General features: G+C 45.2%; 1 protein-coding gene across 1 annotated transcript; it reads left to right on the top strand.

The window, feature by feature from the left end:
- Nucleotides 1-914: 914 nt before the first annotated feature.
- On the top strand, nt 915-19443 carry gnai1 (guanine nucleotide binding protein (G protein), alpha inhibiting activity polypeptide 1). The gene is made up of 9 exons (XM_053688187.1): nt 915-1418; nt 9177-9219; nt 10000-10141; nt 11109-11266; nt 13134-13262; nt 13795-13924; nt 14130-14283; nt 16407-16609; nt 18030-19443. Exons 1-8 carry the CDS (start codon nt 1301-1303, stop codon nt 16595-16597), a joined length of 1065 nt encoding a protein of 354 aa, XP_053544162.1. The 5' UTR covers nt 915-1300; the 3' UTR covers nt 16598-16609; nt 18030-19443.
- Nucleotides 19444-20000: the final 557 nt, after the last annotated feature.

The following is a 20000-nucleotide window of genomic DNA, read 5'->3' on the forward strand; positions in this document are numbered from 1 at the left end:
GGATGATATGATCGAGTTGAGAGAATTAAATTTTATTACATTTAAATAGAAATATGTTTTTGGCCACGCTGTGTTTTTTTTTTTTTTGTTGTTGTTTTATTTTTACATTTCTCATCCCATATTTAATCTGCATATTGGAATCGCACACAAGGAAGCAAACGTCCACAAGTGTTTTATTCCTCTAACACCACGGCAACTTGTAAACAATTACAATTTCGGAGTACTTTTTAAATATATTTATAGTAACATTTAATGCTGTGGAATGTCTGTGAAACAAGTTAGCTCCTGTTCTCGCTTACGTTCGGAAAACGTTCAATTACAGCTTTAAGTCTGACACTGGAGACTCCTTCCGTGCATTTAAAAAAAAGTTAAACATTTCCTTATGGAAACACTTCATCATGTCAAAAAAAACCCCACACATTTTTATTTGATAAATTAAACAAACCGGTGATTTGTACCTGCGCTAATGTCAGAGCGGAACGAATCAACACCTTCCGACCAATCAGAATCCAGAATTCAACAGTGCTTACGGTGTGCATAATGGGGGGGGGGGGGGGGGGGGGGGGGTTAATTCATTTGGCTCAGGCATTTTCAAATTCCCATGTTTATGAAATTTACATAAAACATTTCATTTAGGGTGTAATGGCCAAATAAGGTGTTTGAAGAAGAGTCCAACAGTCGGGTGATAATTAAGGGCTATTGTTCAATCAAAAAAAAAAACAAACAGTGAAAAGAAGTTTGTGACTGGATTAAATCGAGGTTTTCACACTTGTATGTGTTTACTTCATATGTATGTTTTAAAATCAAACCCCTACACTCTTCATTTATCCTCTTGTTGTTACTTTTACCGCTCACAGCACGACATGGTGGGGGATTTGGTGTGAACTTGTGAATGAATTTAACCACTCTGGCAACCCTGCGGCTGAGAGCAGGAAGCAGAAGTCGGGCGGATGGAGGAACAGTTCAGCGTTTGGGTCTCCACTTTTACCGTTTTATTCTATCCCTGAACCGTGTTTTGTCCGCTTTAAGGAGCTGTAAACCCGCGATAACCGCTTCAGGATTATACGCCGCAGTGTTGGACCGAGTTAAACCCGGTTTAAACCGCGCATTTTACACGCCCAGCCGTGTGGATTCAGATAAGGGCGTGAGTGTGTGTGTGTGAGAGAAAGAGAGAAAGAGAAAGTGTGTGTGAGTGTGTGGGGTTGTTGTTGGGGAGAAGAAGCCTTGCATGGTGGATAGTGTGTGTATGTGAGAGTGTGTGAGGGAGAGAGAGAGTGTGTGTGAGTGTGTGTGAGGGAGGATGGGCTGCACGCTGAGTACCGAGGACAAGGCGGCGGTGGAGAGGAGCCGCAGAATAGACCGAAATCTGCGGGATGATGGAGAGAAAGCAGCGCGAGAGGTTAAACTGCTGCTGCTGGGTGAGACACACACACACACACACACACACACACACACACACACACACACTAACTATAAACGTTACACATGCACACATTATACATTCACTACACACACACACACACACACACACACACACTAACTATAAACATTACACATGCACACATTATACATTCACTACACACACACACACTAACTATAAACATTACACATGCACACATATATACACATACAGACTATACACACTGCACAGACATGTACACTTTACATTGAGCACAAACAATAGATGTTATCTATACATACACCATACACACACCATACATACCGCACACTATACACACACACACACACACACACACACACACACACACACACTGCACACCATACACACACCATACATACCGCACACTATACACACACACACACACACACACACACTGCACACCATACACACACCATACATACCGCACACTATACACACACACACACACACACACACACACACACTGCACACCATACACACACCATACATACCGCACACTATACACACACACACACACACACACACACACACACACACTGCACACCATACACACACCATACATACCGCACACTATACACACACACACACACACACACACACCATACATACCGCACACTATACACACACACACACACACACACACACACACCGCACACCATACACACACACCATACATACCGCACACTATACACACACACACACACACACACACACACACCATACATACCGCACACTATACACACACACACACACCATACATACCGCACACTATACACACACACACACACACACACACACACACCATACATACCGCACACTACACACACACACCATACATACCGCACACTATACACACACACCATACATACCGCACACTATACACACACACCATACACACCGCACACTATACACACACACCATACACACACACACACACACACACACACCATACATACCGCACACTATACACACACACCATACACACACACACACACACACACACACACACACACCATACATACCGCACACTATACACACACCATACATACCGCACACACACCACACATACCGCACACTATACACACACACCATACACACCGCACACTATACACACACACCATACACACACACACACACACACCATACACACACACACACACACACACACACCATACATACCGCACACTATACACACACACACCATACACACACACACCATACACACCGCACACTATACACACACACCATACACACACACACACACCATACATACCGCACACTATACACACACCATACACACACACCATACATACCGCACACTATACACACACACACCATACACACACACACCATACACACCGCACACTATACACACACACACCATACACACACACACCATACACACCGCACACTATATACACACACACCATACATACTGCACACTACACACACACCATACACACACACCACACATACCGCACACTATACACACACACCATACACACCGCACACTATACACACACACCATACACACACACACACCATACATACCGCACACTATACACACACCATACACACACACACCATACATACCGCACACTATACACACACACCATACACACACACACCATACACACCGCACACTATACACACACACCATACACACCGCACACTACACACACACCATACATGCCACACACTATACACACACACCATACACACACACACACCATACACACCGCACACACTATACACTATATACACACACCATACATACTGCACACACTATACACTATATACACACACCATACATACCGCACACTATACACACACCATACATACCACACACTATACACACACCATACATACCGCACACACTATACACTATATATATACACACACCATACATACCGCACACACCATACACACACCATACATACCGCACACAATATACACACACACACCATACATACTGCACACACTATACACTATATATACACACACCATGCATACCGCACACAATACACACACACCATGCATACCGCACACAATACACACACACCATGCATACCGCACACAATACACACACACCATGCATACCGCACACAATACACACACCCCATACATACTGCACACACTATACACACACACCATACATACTGCGCACACTATACACACAACTATACATACTGCACACACTATATACACACACACACACATACATATTGCATGCACTATACACTATACACACACACACACACACACCATACATACTGCCCACACTATATACATACACCATACATACTGCGCATACAATATATACACACCATACATACCGCACACACTATATATACACACACACACAACCATACATATTGCATGCACTATACACTATATACACACACCATACATACTGCGCATACTATATACACACACCATACATACTGCCCACACTATACACACACCATACATACCGCACACACTATACACTACACTATATACACACACACACCATACATACCGCACACACTATACACTATATATACACACACACCATGCATACCGCACACAATACACACACCATACACACACACCATGCATACCACACACCATACACACACACCATGCATACCGCACACAATACACACACCCCATACATACCACACACACTATACACACACACAACCATACATATTGCATGCACTATACACTATATACACACACACACACACACCATACATACTGCGCATACTATATACACACACCATACATACTGCCCACACTATATACACACACCACACATACTGCACACACTATACACACACACACACCATACATTCTGCACACACTATACACACACACCATATATACCGCACACACTATATACACACACCACACATACTGCACACACTATACACACACACACACCATACATTCTGCACACACTATACACACACACCATATATACCGCACACACTATATACACACACCATACATACTGCACACACTATACACACACACCATACATACTGCATACACTATACACTATATACACACAACTATATATACTGCACACACTATATACACACACCATACATACTGCACACACTATATACACACACCATACATACTTCACACACTATATACACACACACCATACATACTGCACACACTATACACACACACACACCATACATACTGCACACACTATACACTATATACACACACCATACATACTGCACACTCTATACACACACCATACATACTGCACACACTATACACTATATACACACACCATACATACTGCACACACTATACACTATATACACACACCATACATACTGCACACACTATACACACACCATACATACTGCACACACTATACACTATATACACACACCATACATACTGCACACACTATACACACACCATACATACTGCACACACTATACACTATATACACACACCATACATACTGCACACACTATATACTATATACACACACCATACTGCACACACTATACACAATATACACACACCATACATACTGCACACACTATACACTATATACACACACCATACTGCACACACTATATACACACACCATACTGCACACACTATACACTATATATACACACACCATACTGCACACACTATACACTATATATACACACACCATACTGCACACACTATACACTATATACACACATCATACTGCACACACTATACACACACACACCATACTGCATACACTATATACACACACCATACTGCACACACTATACACTATATACACACACCATACATACTGCACACACTATACACTATATACACACATCATACTGCACACACTATACACACACACCATACTGCATACACTATACACTATATACACACACCATACTGCACACACTATACACTATATACACACACCATACTGCACACACTATACACTATATACACATACCATGCTGCACACACTATACACTATATACACATACCATACTGCACACACTATATACACACACCATACATACTTCACACACTATATACACACACACCATACATACTGCACACACTATACACACACACACACCATACATACTGCACACACTATACACTATATACACACACCATACATACTGCACACTCTATACACACACCATACATACTGCACACACTATACACTATATACACACACCATACATACTGCACACACTATACACACACCATACATACTGCACACACTATACACTATATACACACACCATACATACTGCACACACTATACACACACCATACATACTGCACACACTATACACTATATACACACACCATACATACTGCACACACTATATACTATATACACACACCATACTGCACACACTATACACAATATACACACACCATACATACTGCACACACTATACACTATATACACACACCATACTGCACACACTATATACACACACCATACTGCACACACTATACACTATATATACACACACCATACTGCACACACTATACACTATATATACACACACCATACTGCACACACTATACACTATATACACACATCATACTGCACACACTATACACACACACACCATACTGCATACACTATATACACACACCATACTGCACACACTATACACTATATACACACACCATACATACTGCACACACTATACACTATATACACACATCATACTGCACACACTATACACACACACCATACTGCATACACTATACACTATATACACACACCATACTGCATACACTATACACTATATACACACACCATACTGCACACACTATACACTATATACACACACCATACTGCACACACTATACACTATATACACATACCATGCTGCACACACTATACACTATATACACACACCATACATACTGCACACACTATACACGCACACACACACACCATACATACTGCACACACTATACACACACACACACACACACACACACACCATACATACTGCACACACTATACACACACACACACACACACACCATACATACTGCACACACTATACACACACACACACACACACCATACATACCGCACACTATACACACACACACACACACACCATACATACTGCACACACTATACACACACACACACTACACTCATTTTATCTACACATATATGCGATGCACACAATATAAATACAAGTATTTTGTACACTGGACTATGCCGTGTTCATACATGTACAGAGTTCACACTATAAACACACCGCACTCACATACTTTACACACTAACTACACACATACACACATGCATATACACAAATACACTAAGAACACACTAGACACTGTACATAAGCACATGATATACACACTTAAATATATACAAAACAGTGAGGGGAAAACCGCTGTGTAACACACGCTGAGATATTAAACATTCTCTCTCTCTCTCTCTCTCTCACACACACACACACACACACACACACACACACACACACACACACACACACAGCTGAGGCAGTAGTAGCACCAGTCAGAGGCTTTATCACTGTGTGACTAATGTGTTGCTCTGACAACGCTGGAAATTCTTTACATTTTTACTGTTCATTTATGCAAGATAAAATGTGGGGTGTGTGTGTGTGTGCGAGAGAGAGAGAGTGTGATTTTTCTGGTCTGACTTGTTTATTGCGATACCGCACACACACCCCCACAAGTCCCTAAATGCAAACATGATGCTGAACCTCTTGCTGCAGTGTGAGTACATGCACCCGTCCAGCTGTTTCCCCTATTTTACACACACACACACCCGCTCACACTCACTCACTCACTCACACACACCTCTGAGTGTTGCACAACATTCTCCGGAAGTGGGTTTCATCAGTGCTCAGCGTTGCACAGTAAAACACACGGAAGTGTGTGTTTGCATAGACGGCCTGTTTTCCGTGTGTGGTGTATTATTTCGTTTTTTTCGCTGACGAGATTTAATCAGACCCAGCTATGTGAAGAAGATAAAGACGTGATCTGTAGATACAGAACGTCTCAGACCGAGCTACTGTTGAAATTTGAGTAATATGTTTTTATGTCTAAGTACTACCAATTCCCTTTATCCCTCACAGAGAAATGCAGAATTAGTTCAGTTTTAGCACCGGTTACTTTATTTAAAACCTTAACCTCCATGTTGGTCTCTTGACTTCTGATGAGTGATGTGTGTGTGTGTGTGTGTGTATTATATAGGTTTAATAAGCAGTTATACGTATCTGTATGTTGATGGATCTAAATGGAGGTAATACTTGTACGTATATACAGTATAACTCACTTAAAGGTAAGAAGCGATGCTTTGTTAACACCGTGAGCGGCCATTTTGATTTGACGTTGTTATTGTTGTTGTTGTTGTTGTTGTTGTTTTGTCTTCTTGGAAGCATGTACATATCTTGAGTAACGTCTGAAGGGCAGTACTACACGAAGAAATAAGATATTTAAACACAATAACAACAGTTTCCACTGATCATCCTGCTCAAAAGTTTACACCCCCTCCCCCTGGCTGTGAACGCATCGTGTTGCCTTCTTGAGCGCCGGTGAACGTTTGCACCTCTCGGGATAGTCGCGTACGAGTCCCTCGGTGTGAAAAGGCCGTGTACGAACGGATCTAAAGGCGGTTCCGTTATAACCCGGTTTAAAAGTAGAGGAGCGGGACCCGTCGCTGGCGCAGAAGTGCGAGGAGACCAGGTTGAGGGCGTGTGTTTGATGGTTTTTACCCCAATGACAGGTTCCAGCTTGGTCCTGGTCGCAGCGTGAGGTTCCTGTGTTAGGGTTTCCGGGCCCGCAGTTTCTAAATGTGTGTGTGAGTGTAGGGGTGTGTGTGTTTGGCGTCAGGAAAGCCTTTGATGTGTTGGTTTGTTTTTTTTTTCTTTTTGGTGATGTCAACAAGATGGATGAGAGATGAAAGTCTGGCATAAATTACTTGCACACACTCAGGTTATGTCTCAGAGGCAGTGCATCTACTAATGCTAGACTCTAATGGAAGTGTGTGTGTGTGTGTGTGTGTGTGTGTGTGTGTTTCCCTGTCTCTGTGGTGTGACATAATTAAGCTAATGACTTGGCTCTCTGCTCCCAGCGGAGCCCAATATCTCTCGCTCGGGTTCTCTCTCTCTGAAACAGTAGCGTGCGGTGTTCAGTGCTAGCGTTAGCGGTTAGCGTCGAGGAACCTGAGCTTCAGAGTAAAGTAACTTCAGGTAACAGGTGAAACAAGTGATATCCAGTAACAATAACAAGACCAGCTACTATGACAACTGTGTGTGTGTGTGTGTGTGTGTGTGTGTGTGACTGCTTCTTCTCTTTACATCTCTCTCTCTCTGTTACTCCCACTGTCCTTTCTCTCTCTGTCTCTTTCTCTCCATCTGTTTGTCACTCCCTCCCTCTCTCCACTTGTGTCTCTGTCCATCTGTCTTGCTCTCTGTCTTCCTCCACCTGTCTGCCTGCCTGTCTTCCTCTGGCCCTCTCCAAATGTCTGTCTTTGTGGACTTGTCTTTATGTCCATCTTCTACATTTGTCTCTCTCTATCTCTCTCTCTCCATCGTCTCCTGTCATCAGTTTCTCCCTTTCTCTCTCCAACTGTGTCTCTCCATCTGTGTCTCTCTCTCCCCCATATCCGTCTCTCTCTCTCCGTCAGTCTCTTCATCTCGCTCTGTCTGTAATGTGAAACTGTCTCACGCTGATGTTTTTTCTCATTCTGTCTGTCTCTCAGGAGCGGGGGAGTCGGGGAAGAGTACAATAGTCAAGCAGATGAAGTAAGTATCTCTGAACTGTCTCGCATCACTCGTACCGCTCCTCAGCACTCGATAGTGGGCGGGTCTGTGTTTAGTTTACTGCCGGTTGCCATGGTACCCCCGGGCTACAGGTATGCTTATAAAACCCCAAACCACTCCGATACGGTTTACAGAATCCCTGTACCACAGACTCTCTCTCTTATTGGTAGTCACCTTCTCGTTTGCATAAAGTTAAACCCCGCCCACTTCACCATCTTGCATTCTAAATGAATGGCATGTTATGTTCTGTCTCTCAGTGTCCATTTGTCTCACTCTCCACCTGTGTCTAGGATTCTCTCTCTCCATCTCCGTCCCTGTCTCTCTGTCCTGCTGTATCTCCTAATCTATCTCTCTCTTTCAGTCTCTGTCTCACTCTCCACCTGTCTCTCTCTCTCCATTTTCTCTCCATCTCTTTCTCTGTCCTACTGTCTCTCTCTCTCTCTGTCTTTGTCCCTCTGTGTTTCTCTCACTCTCCACCTGTGTCTCTCTGTCTCTCTCCCTCTCTCTCTCCATTTTCTCTCCATCTCTTTCTTTGACCTGCGCTCTCTTTCTCTCTCTTTCCAACTGCATCTCTCTCTCCATCTTCCTCTCCACCCATTAGTGTCTCTGTCCCTCTGTGCCCCTCCCCCCCACCCCCATCAATGTTGCTAGATGATAAATAGTATATAATGTTCATATCTTATTTTATGGATGTAACAGCAGTATTTTCCCTGATCTCTCTCTCTCTCTCTCTCTCTCTCTCTCTCTCTCTCTCCATGTCAGAATTATCCACGAGGCGGGTTACTCAGAGGAGGAGTGTAAGCAGTACAAGGCCGTGGTGTACAGTAACACCATCCAGTCCATCATCGCCATCATCCGTGCCATGGGACGCCTCAAAATCGACTTTGGGGACACGGCACGAGCGGTGAGGATGAGGAGGATCATGAAGCGTTATGTTGCAGTACCATGTTGCGTTTAACCTGGATACGTGTTTTTTTGTTGTTGTTTTTTTTTTTTTTTTTTTTAAATACTGTTTTCAGTATCTGAAGTTCCAGTGTGTCGCAAGACCTTTTGATGAAAACCGCTTTTTATCCGATTATTCTCACATTCCACGCTGTGAAACGACAAACGTGCGTTCTAGCAGATATAAAGTAGCAGTCATTCCCTCGCCTCTTTTTATTCTCTCTCTCCGTGTTAATAAAACACAGACGCAGCTTATCGTATCTTTAATTGTTATGGAGATGGCGGTTATTGCGATTGTGTCGGAGGAAGACGATGACGGCGAGGAACATCGTCACACTGAAGCAGGTTGTTTAGCGGCACTGACTCACGAGGGAAATTATCCCGTTTGGAAGAAAATTGAATTACCCCGTGTGCATTCGTATGTGTGTGTTTTTCTAGCTTTATGGCCTTCCGTCAGAAATAAAACCGACTCGAGTCAATGTAACCTAGCAACCGGTTTTTCACGACGCGAAAACAAATCTCTACGACGTCCCCTTGATGTGTCTCTCTCTTTACGGTTCATACTGAGCGTAACATATAAGACAAGCAACATTTAATAATAATTAATGACTTTAATGATATTTTTGATACTTTTGTTTCCCAAAGCAGGAAATACCTTTTATGGGCATATATTTGTGTATGTTTGATCAGTATATTCTACATCAAATCAAGGTTCTGTTTGACCTTCCAGAACTTTCAGAACAGTATTTATTACCGATTTAAAAGGAGTCCGTTTCTTTTAAGAATGGGGTCATGGGATAAAGTTCCTCAGTGGAAATATGGCTAGTAAATCTCTTCTTTCCTGTTTGAATGAAAATAATCAATGAAACCCTCAATATGAGGAATGACTGTGTGTGTGTGTGTGTGTGTGTGTGTGTGGTCTGTTTCAGGACGATGCCAGGCAGCTGTTTGTGTTAGCAGGCAGTGCGGAGGAGGGCTTCATGACGGCCGAGCTGGCTGGAGTGATAAAGCGTCTGTGGAAGGACGGAGGTGTGCAGGCCTGCTTCAGCCGCTCCCGAGAGTATCAGCTCAATGACTCTGCTGCATAGTGAGTCTGCCTGTCTGCCTGTGTCACGTGATCACCTCAACAATGCACCTTGTTTAATTTCATCTCATGGCTGCATCGCATCACTTCACTGCACCACACACTGTATTATACCACCACACCCTGTATTATTCCATCACGCCCTGTATTATACCACCACGCCCTGTATTATTCCATCACGCCCTGTATTATACCACCACGCCCTGCATTATACCACCACACCCTGTATTATACCGTCACGCCCTGTATTATTCCATCACGCCCTGTATTATACCACCACACCCTGTATTATACCGTCACACCCTGTATTATACCACCACGCCCTGTATTATACCACCACACCCTGTATTATACCACCACGCCCTGTATTATACCACCACGCCCTGTATTATACCACCACGCCCTGTATTATACCGTCACGCCCTGTATTATACCACCACGCCCTGTATTATACCATCACGCCCTGTATTATACCATCACGCCCTGCATTATACCACCACGCCCTGCATTATACCACCACGCCCTGCATTATACCATCACGCCCTGCATTATACCACCACGCCCTGCATTATACCACCACGCCCTGCATTATACCACCACGCCCTGCATTATACCACCACGCCCTGCATTATACCACCACGCCCTGCATTATACCACCACGCCCTTCATTATACCACCACACCCTGTATTATACCGTCACACTCTGTATTATACCATTACACCCTGTATTATACCACCACTCCCTGTATTATACCACCACACCCTGCATTATACCACCACACCCTGTATTATACCACCACGCCCTGTATTATACCACCACGCCCTGTATTATACCACCACGCCCTGTATTATACCACCACGCCCTGCGTCACACACTGTATTGTACCGTCACACACTGCGTCACACACTGTATTGTACCGTCACACACTGTATTGTCCCGTCACACACGGTATAATAGTGTGTGATGGTATAATACAATCACACAATGCATCACACACTGCAGCACACATGGTATTAAACCAGCACACACTGCACTGCTTGTGTCACGGCATCACATCACCGTATCATAGTTTCACACACTGTACCGCTTGTGGCATGGCGCCACGACACTGCGTCACATCACCGTATCATGTCATAGTGTCGTATCATTGCACATCACTGACTCACATCACTATATTGTGTAATATTTTTTATTAATCTTTGTTTATTTTTTTTGTCCCTTTTTCTAACATTGTTTTATTTTGACTCACTCACTACTTCTCATGACCCCTTAAACTCTTTTCTCCCTTTACGTTTTCCCAACCCGAAATAATTTTTTTTTGTTCTAGTTTTTCCTTCACTCCTCGATTTTTGTTTGCTGTTTAGCTGCTCCAGGGTGTGTGTGTGTGTGTGTTAAACTGAAAACAGCAATGCCCTTGGACTTTCACACGTGGCGTTTATTTAGCAATGTAAATACAACACTGATAAAATGAGTACGTGGTTCTACTCGTGGTGGGTGTGTGTGTGTGTGTGTGTGTGCGTGTGTGTGCGTGTGGCCTCACAAAGCTTACTTAAAAACATGTTCAGGAACTCTCTGTACCTCAGGTGGTTAGAAAACACATGCATACCCAGTGAGGCTGCTCTATAATCTGTGTGTGTGTGTGTGTGTGTGTGTGTGTGTGTATGAGACAGAGAGTGATTGCTCACTGCGATAATCTCCAACGAGCACATCTGGGACTCGCAGACCTAAAAAGTTAATTGCTATCGACCCCTTGTGCTTTGGAACAGGATCAAAGCTCAGTCATGTCAGCGCTGTTAATTGAATCACACCCCATTAATTCAGTAACTCTTTCCACAATGCCCCCCCCCCACCCCCCCCCTTTGTTTGTAGTTATCTGAACGATCTGGACAGGATATCTCAGGCCACCTACATCCCTACGCAGCAGGACGTACTGAGGACCCGCGTGAAAACCACCGGCATCGTGGAGACTCACTTCACCTTCAAGGACCTGCACTTCAAGTGAGCACCACTAGTCTGTCTGTCTGTCTGTCTGTCTGTCTGTCTGCGCAACGCACATTGGTCAGTCTTGTACGTCAGTATACCGAGTCATCATCGCCATGGTGATGGTTGTAAACAGGATGTCGAGCGAGCTAGCCAGCTCTCAGTTTCATACGAGGATTTCTCACCGTTTAGAGAACGGGTTCTTCAGTGAGGACGATTCAGCTGAGAAAAAGGCTACAGAATAAAATTGAAATAAATAAATAAATAAAGATCTCACGTGCTGTATATGACTCAAATCCAGAAACACGATCGTCTGCTTTGAAGTGTGTGGGCTCCTTCCACCTTTCTTTCTCATCACTTCCTCCCGATGACGCAAACAGGAAGTGCGTAGGCCTCGGCCCTCACGGGCACCCTTTTTTTGGCGGTTAAGGGAAGCAGTTTCATTTTCGGGAAGGGTGCCAATAGTTTTAGAAATGGAGGCACGTATGGGCTGCGTAAGAGATTTGTTGTATGTATTTGTTGATTAATGACTGCATGACCTGCTGTGCAGGATGTTTGATGTTGGAGGTCAGAGGTCAGAGAGGAAGAAGTGGATCCACTGTTTCGAGGGCGTGACGGCCATCATCTTCTGCGTGGCTCTCAGCGACTACGACCTGGTGCTGGCCGAGGACGAGGAGATGGTCAGTGCCCAGCTTTAAGCTCTGTAATGTACTCCTCGGCTAACAGGGGCTGTGATTGGTTAGTTTACAGGAGAGACAGGAAGTCAGTACCACGCCCAGCTATGCCCATGTCTTCATCAGTGTACTAATATTATTAACACGTTCTCTCGCTGTCCACGTGTGTCTCGATGTCTGCCTGTCTCACTCTGCACCTGTCTGTCTGCAGAACCGGATGCACGAGAGCATGAAGCTGTTCGACAGCATCTGCAACAACAAGTGGTTCACGGACACGTCCATCATCCTGTTCCTCAACAAGAAGGACCTGTTCGAGGAGAAGATTAAAAAGAGCCCACTCACCATCTGTTACCCCGAGTACGCAGGTAACTGTCTCGCTCTCTCCACGTCTGTCTCACTGTCTGTTACCCTGAGCACGCAGGTAACTGTCTCGCTCTCTCCACGTCTGTCTCACTGTCTGTTACCCTGAGTACGCAGGTAACTGTCTCGCTCTCTCCACATCTGTCTCACTGTCTGTTACCCTGAGCACGCAGGTAACTGTCTCGCTCTCTCCACGTCTGTCTCACTGTCTGTTACCCTGAGTACGCAGGTAACTGTCTCACTCTCTCCACGTCTGTCTCACTCTCACTGCATGTCTCTCACTGTCTGTTACCCTGAGTACGCAGGTAACTGTCTCACTCTCTCCACGTCTGTCTCACTCTCACTGCATGTCTCTCACTGTCTGTTACCCTGAGTACGCAGGTAACTGTCTCGCTCTCTCCACATCTGTCTCACTGTCTGTTACCCTGAGCACGCAGGTAACTGTCTCGCTCTCTCCACGTCTGTCTCACTGTCTGTTACCCTGAGTACGCAGGTAACTGTCTCGCTCTCTCCACATCTGTCTCACTGTCTGTTACCCTGAGCACGCAGGTAACTGTCTCGCTCTCTCCACATCTGTCTCACTGTCTGTTACCCTGAGCACGCAGGTAACTGTCTCGCTCTCTCCACGTCTGTCTCACTGTCTGTTACCCTGAGTACGCAGGTAACTGTCTCGCTCTCTCCACATGTGTCTCACTGTCTGTTACCCTGAGTACGCAGGTAACTGTCTCACTCTCTCCACGTCTGTCTCACTCTCACTGCATGTCTCTCACTGTCTGTTACCCCGAGTACGCAGGTAACTGTCTCGCTCTCTCCACATCTGTCTCACTGTCTGTTACCCTGAGCACGCAGGTAACTGTCTCGCTCTCTCCACATCTGTCTCACTGTCTGTTACCCTGAGTACGCAGGTAACTGTCTCACTCTCTCCACGTCTGTCTCACTCTCACTGCATGTCTCTCACTGTCTGTTACCCTGAGTACGCAGGTAACTGTCTCACTCTCTCCATGTCTGTCTCACTCTCACTGCATGTCTCTCACTGTCTGTTACCCTGAGTACGCAGGTAACTGTCTCGCTCTCTCCACATCTGTCTCACTGTCTGTTACCCTGAGTACGCAGGTAACTGTCTCGCTCTCTCCACATCTGTCTCACTGTCTGTTACCCTGAGCACGCAGGTAACTGTCTCGCTCTCTCCACATCTGTCTCACTGTCTGTTACCCTGAGTACGCAGGTAACTGTCTCACTCTCTCCACGTCTGTCTCACTCTCACTGCATGTCTCTCACTGTCTGTTACCCTGAGTACGCAGGTAACTGTCTCACTCTCTCCATGTCTGTCTCACTCTCACTGCATGTCTCTCACTGTCTGTTACCCTGAGTATGCAGGTAACTGTCTCACTCTCTCCATGTCTGTCTCACTGTCTGTTACCCTGAGTACGCAGGTAACTGTCTCGCTCTCTCCACATCTGTCTCACTGTCTGTTACCCTGAGTATGCAGGTAACTGTCTCGCTCTCTCCACGTCTGTCTCACTTTCACTGCATGTCTCTCACCATCTGTTACCCTGAGTACGCAGGTAACTGTCTCGCTCTCTCCACATCTGTCTCACTGTCTGTTACCCTGAGTACGCAGGTAACTGTCTCGCTCTCTCCACATCTGTCTCACTGTCTGTTACCCTGAGTACGCAGGTAACTGTCTCACTCTCTCCACGTCTGTCTCACTCTCACTGCATGTCTCTCACTGTCTGTTACCCTGAGTATGCAGGTAACTGTCTCACTCTCTCCATGTCTGTCTCACTGTCTGTTACCCTGAGCACGCAGGTAACTGTCTCGCTCTCTCCATGTCTGTCTCACTCTCACTGCATGTCTGTCACTGTCTGTTATCCTGAGTACGCAGGTAACTGTCTCACTCTCTCCTTGTCTCTCACTTCCCGATCACCGTCTGTTATGCTGAATACACGGGTAGCTGTCTCACACAGCAGTCTCACTCTCTCCGTCTCTCACTTGTCGCTCGACATCTGCTACACTGAATGCCCCCCCCCCCCCCCCTTTCTACAGTGGCTGTTGGCTCAGTTTATCAGATAGTAACGTGTGTGTGTGTGTGTGTGTGTGTGTGTGTGTGTGTGTGTGTGTGAGACAGGCTCGAACACGTACGAGGAGGCGGCGGCGTATATCCAGTGTCAGTTTGAGGACCTGAATAAGAGGAAGGACACTAAGGAGATCTACACGCACTTCACCTGCGCCACCGACACCAAGAACGTCCAGTTCGTGTTCGACGCCGTCACCGACGTCATCATCAAGAACAACCTGAAGGACTGCGGACTCTTCTAGAAACCTCCCACGGTGAGGGACCGGCGCGTTCCTGTCTGCAAATCTCTCTCTCTCTCTCTCTCTCTCTCTCTCTCTCTCTCTCTCTCTCTCTCTCTCTCTCCCCTCGTTATATCTCTTCATCTCCCCGTATCTTCTCAACCTCCCCGTCTTCACGTGTCCGGCATGAAAGCAGCTGAATTCCTCGCTCACAAACACGCCGGAGCACGCACTCGTCTCGTTCGCCGCCACGAAGCGCTAGATGAACCGGTGGAATGATTGACAGCTGCACGTGTGTTTTGAGCTCCCCTATATTAACAGACACTTCCTGGAAGCCCCGCCCACTTCCCCTGAGAATGTTTTGTGTGTGTGCGCCACTAACGTTAGACACGTGCACCGCTAGCATGTACGTGTTTATTTATTAGTGGTGGCGCAGGAGGGGAAAGAAAAGATGAAAAAAAAAATGCGTGTCTAATCTAAAATCTAATAATGATCGTGATTAGCACGCGATAAAACACTATGTTTGGAGCTGAGAGGCTTGAGAGCATGATGTCACTTCCTGTAAAGGAACCTGGGTGCTCCCTGCTTTTTGCAGTGCATCATGGGATCTATTTTCGGGAGCGGACGTTCCAGTGAAGGGTTTTGGACGTAAAATGGCCGACTCAGTGTCCTGACTACCGAACCCCGTACCTCTTTATTTCGTGTGTCTCCTCATCCCCCTTTCTACTCGTCGTCTTCTCTCTCCTCCTCCTCGATCTTTAGTCTTTAGTCTTTCTTGTTTTGTTTTTTCCTGCTCACTTCCTGTTTTTTTTTTTTTTTTTTCTTCTTTTCTTATTTCGCTCTCCTTTCGTCAGTCTGTACAGGATTTCGCGGGTTGAAAAGAATGTTATCGCGGAAAACTTCTCGAATCGGCGAACTCGCGACCGCAGGAAACTCTCTCGCGCCGATGTTCGTCGGTAAACCAGACCTTTTATCTGTACCCGTGTCCGACGCACGCGGGTCAGAGAGATCGCTCCGGCTGAAGGTCGCGCCGTGATGACGTCGCACGCCACGTCTCGGCTCGGAGATTTCGGAAAACCGCACGCGCCTCCGGACGTCTTGTGTTCGTTTCCGCGACGGAGTTCTCTCATACCCGCGTGCATCCTGTTTCTCCTCTCTCTTCATTCATCTCCTCTTCTGCTGACGACTTTAACGCCTGTGCAACCTCATTTTCCTCTTTTCTTTTTTAATCTCTCCTGTTCCGATTCCTTCTCCTCAGATCATAATCTCTCGGCGTTTCATACACCGCTCTTCCACGTCCATCTTTATCTTCTCCATCCGTCCTTCACTTTTTTCCTTCTTTTCTTTTGTCAGTGTGTAATTAAGTGATGTTCCTGGATAATGAGTGTTACTGAATCTCTCTCTCTCTCTCTCTCTCTCTCTCTCTCTCTCTCTCTCTCTCTCTCTCTCTCTCTAGGTGGAGATAAGTGTTTCGTGTTTTCCCATGAGGCCGTGTGTGTGTGTGTGTGCGTGTGTGTGTGTGTGTGTGTGTGAGATCAGTGCTGTACATTGCGTCTCGTCCCTCTGCTTAATTTATGCGTTTCGTCTCTCATCCTTTTTAACATCTTTAACCATTAAAGGGAAACGTTTCAATCGTCTTTAACGCTCGTAGCCGTGACGCTTTTTTTTTTTTTTTTTTCTTCCTCCTCCTTCACGGTTTATCTCCCGCGCCTTGTTTTTGTTTTTAAGTTTCGAATTGTGTTTTCTCTGTCCCATGTCCTCGTGGACAGTTTTACAGCAGAGGGACATCTCGGCTGTCGGGGTTGTTGTGCCTTGCCGTGTTTTTTTTGCTCACTCATGTGCAGTGTGTTTTGGGTCCCCCCCCCTTTAAGAAAATGTTATAACGTGTAAATAAAACTCTTAGTGGGTCAGAGGGGGCGGAGCTTCGTGTCCACTCGATCAGCTGATCACAAACTTGATGTTTTGTATATGACGTCATTTTTTTTTTTTGGCTTTGTTTGTTTTACTCGTTTCCTTATCCCTTAGCTTAGTTTAACTCTGCTGACGTTTCCTCTCCAGTTGCGATCCGATCGTAAGTAGTTAGCTAGCATTATAGAGTATAGCAGCTTAGCATTATTAGCTGAGCTAGTCAGCTACCTGATCACAATCTAACGATTTAGCAGCGTTACTTAATCTAGTCGCGTACCTGAACGGCACAGTGCGCTAATCCATTTAGCAAGCTAAACTGCCATTGTACAAAACACCGTTTTTTTAGTTACGGAGTGTAATAGTTTAGCAGTACGCTAGCTAACACCGTGAAGGGTCAACGTTAGCCGATTAGCTAGCTAGGCTAACGTTGGAGGTACCTCTCCAGGATCTAGCTAGCAACATTTGGTATTATGCTAGCTGTGATGAGGTGGTACGATCTCATCAGTGAACGGGGGATTATATTTTACTTAAGCTCCGCCCATTTTGACCCATGGACGCCTGTAATCCACATTTTGTGTGTGTGTGTGTGTGTGAAAGAGAAAGAGCGCTCTGTTCGGGGCTGAATGTTGATCCCGTGCTCAATCTCCTCGGCAACAAGAGGATGCTTTGGATGGATTGGCTGTGCTTTTGGATGATTGGATGAGAGATTTGGGGTTTTGTTTGCGTGTGTGTGTGTGTGTGTGTCCAGAAGCATCGGCTAGCCGCCATCTCTAACTCGCCAGTGAGGATCTGTTTTAAAGTTTTAACAAACGCCTGTGTTCAGTAATTCATGATGTGTTCTCTCTCTCTCTCTCTCTCTCTCTCTCTCTCTCTCTCTCTCTCTCTCTCTCTCCCCATCTGTCCGTGGGAACATTTGTACACTCATGACCCTTATTTTGCTAATAAAAAATATTTGCAATCCACTTTGTCCTCCGTTGCCATTTATACTTGCTTTCTGAATGGGTGGGGCCTAATATTCTAATGAGCAGGTTTGATTGACAACTCTCTAAGACTCCCAGTCCAGTTAAATATTGGCAAAATATGCTGTTTACTGCTAACCTAGACCTGCTAAAGACACGCCCATGGGGGCGGGACATGTACAGTCTAGAGAGCTAATTTTTTGCTTTCAAACCTGAAGTGGGCGTGGCCTAAAGCATAATATATTTGTGTTATCAAGTTAAGCTTTTATTTTATTATTTAAATGTAATGCAGTTATCGTGTGTGTGTGTGTGTGTGTGTGTGTGTAGTCTTGTTACAGTTGCACTTTAAAAGAAGCTCTTTAACCTGGTCCTGTTGGAAGGTAAAGGTCGTGATCATGTGACGCACCGAGAGAAATGATGGTATTCGGGTCAACGAGCTCGGCAGAGACGCTGAGCTTTAGTGTGACGCGTCTCGTCTCTCTTTCTCTGTGTGTGTGTGTGTGTGTGTGTGTGTGTGTGTGTGTGTGTGTGCTGGGAGTCCTGACAGACGAGAGAAAAAC

This window comes from Ictalurus punctatus, chromosome 19 (genome assembly GCF_001660625.3).
Source record: "Ictalurus punctatus breed USDA103 chromosome 19, Coco_2.0, whole genome shotgun sequence".
In the NCBI taxonomy this organism is placed as follows: Eukaryota; Metazoa; Chordata; class Actinopteri; order Siluriformes; family Ictaluridae; genus Ictalurus; species Ictalurus punctatus.

What these genes read in the sequence shown, in the direction of transcription:
- gnai1 (XM_053688187.1), top strand. Translation starts at nt 1,301, where the DNA reads ATGGGCTGCACGCTGAGTACCGAGGACAAGGCGGCGGTGGAGAGGAGC. An exon ending in TTGGGGACACGGCACGAGCG is followed by an intron (nt 10,142 to 11,108) that starts GTGAGGATGAGG and finishes GGTCTGTTTCAG; the next exon opens with GACGATGCCAGGCAGCTGTT. An exon ending in CTGTTACCCCGAGTACGCAG is followed by an intron (nt 14,284 to 16,406) that starts GTAACTGTCTCG and finishes TGTGTGAGACAG; the next exon opens with GCTCGAACACGTACGAGGAG.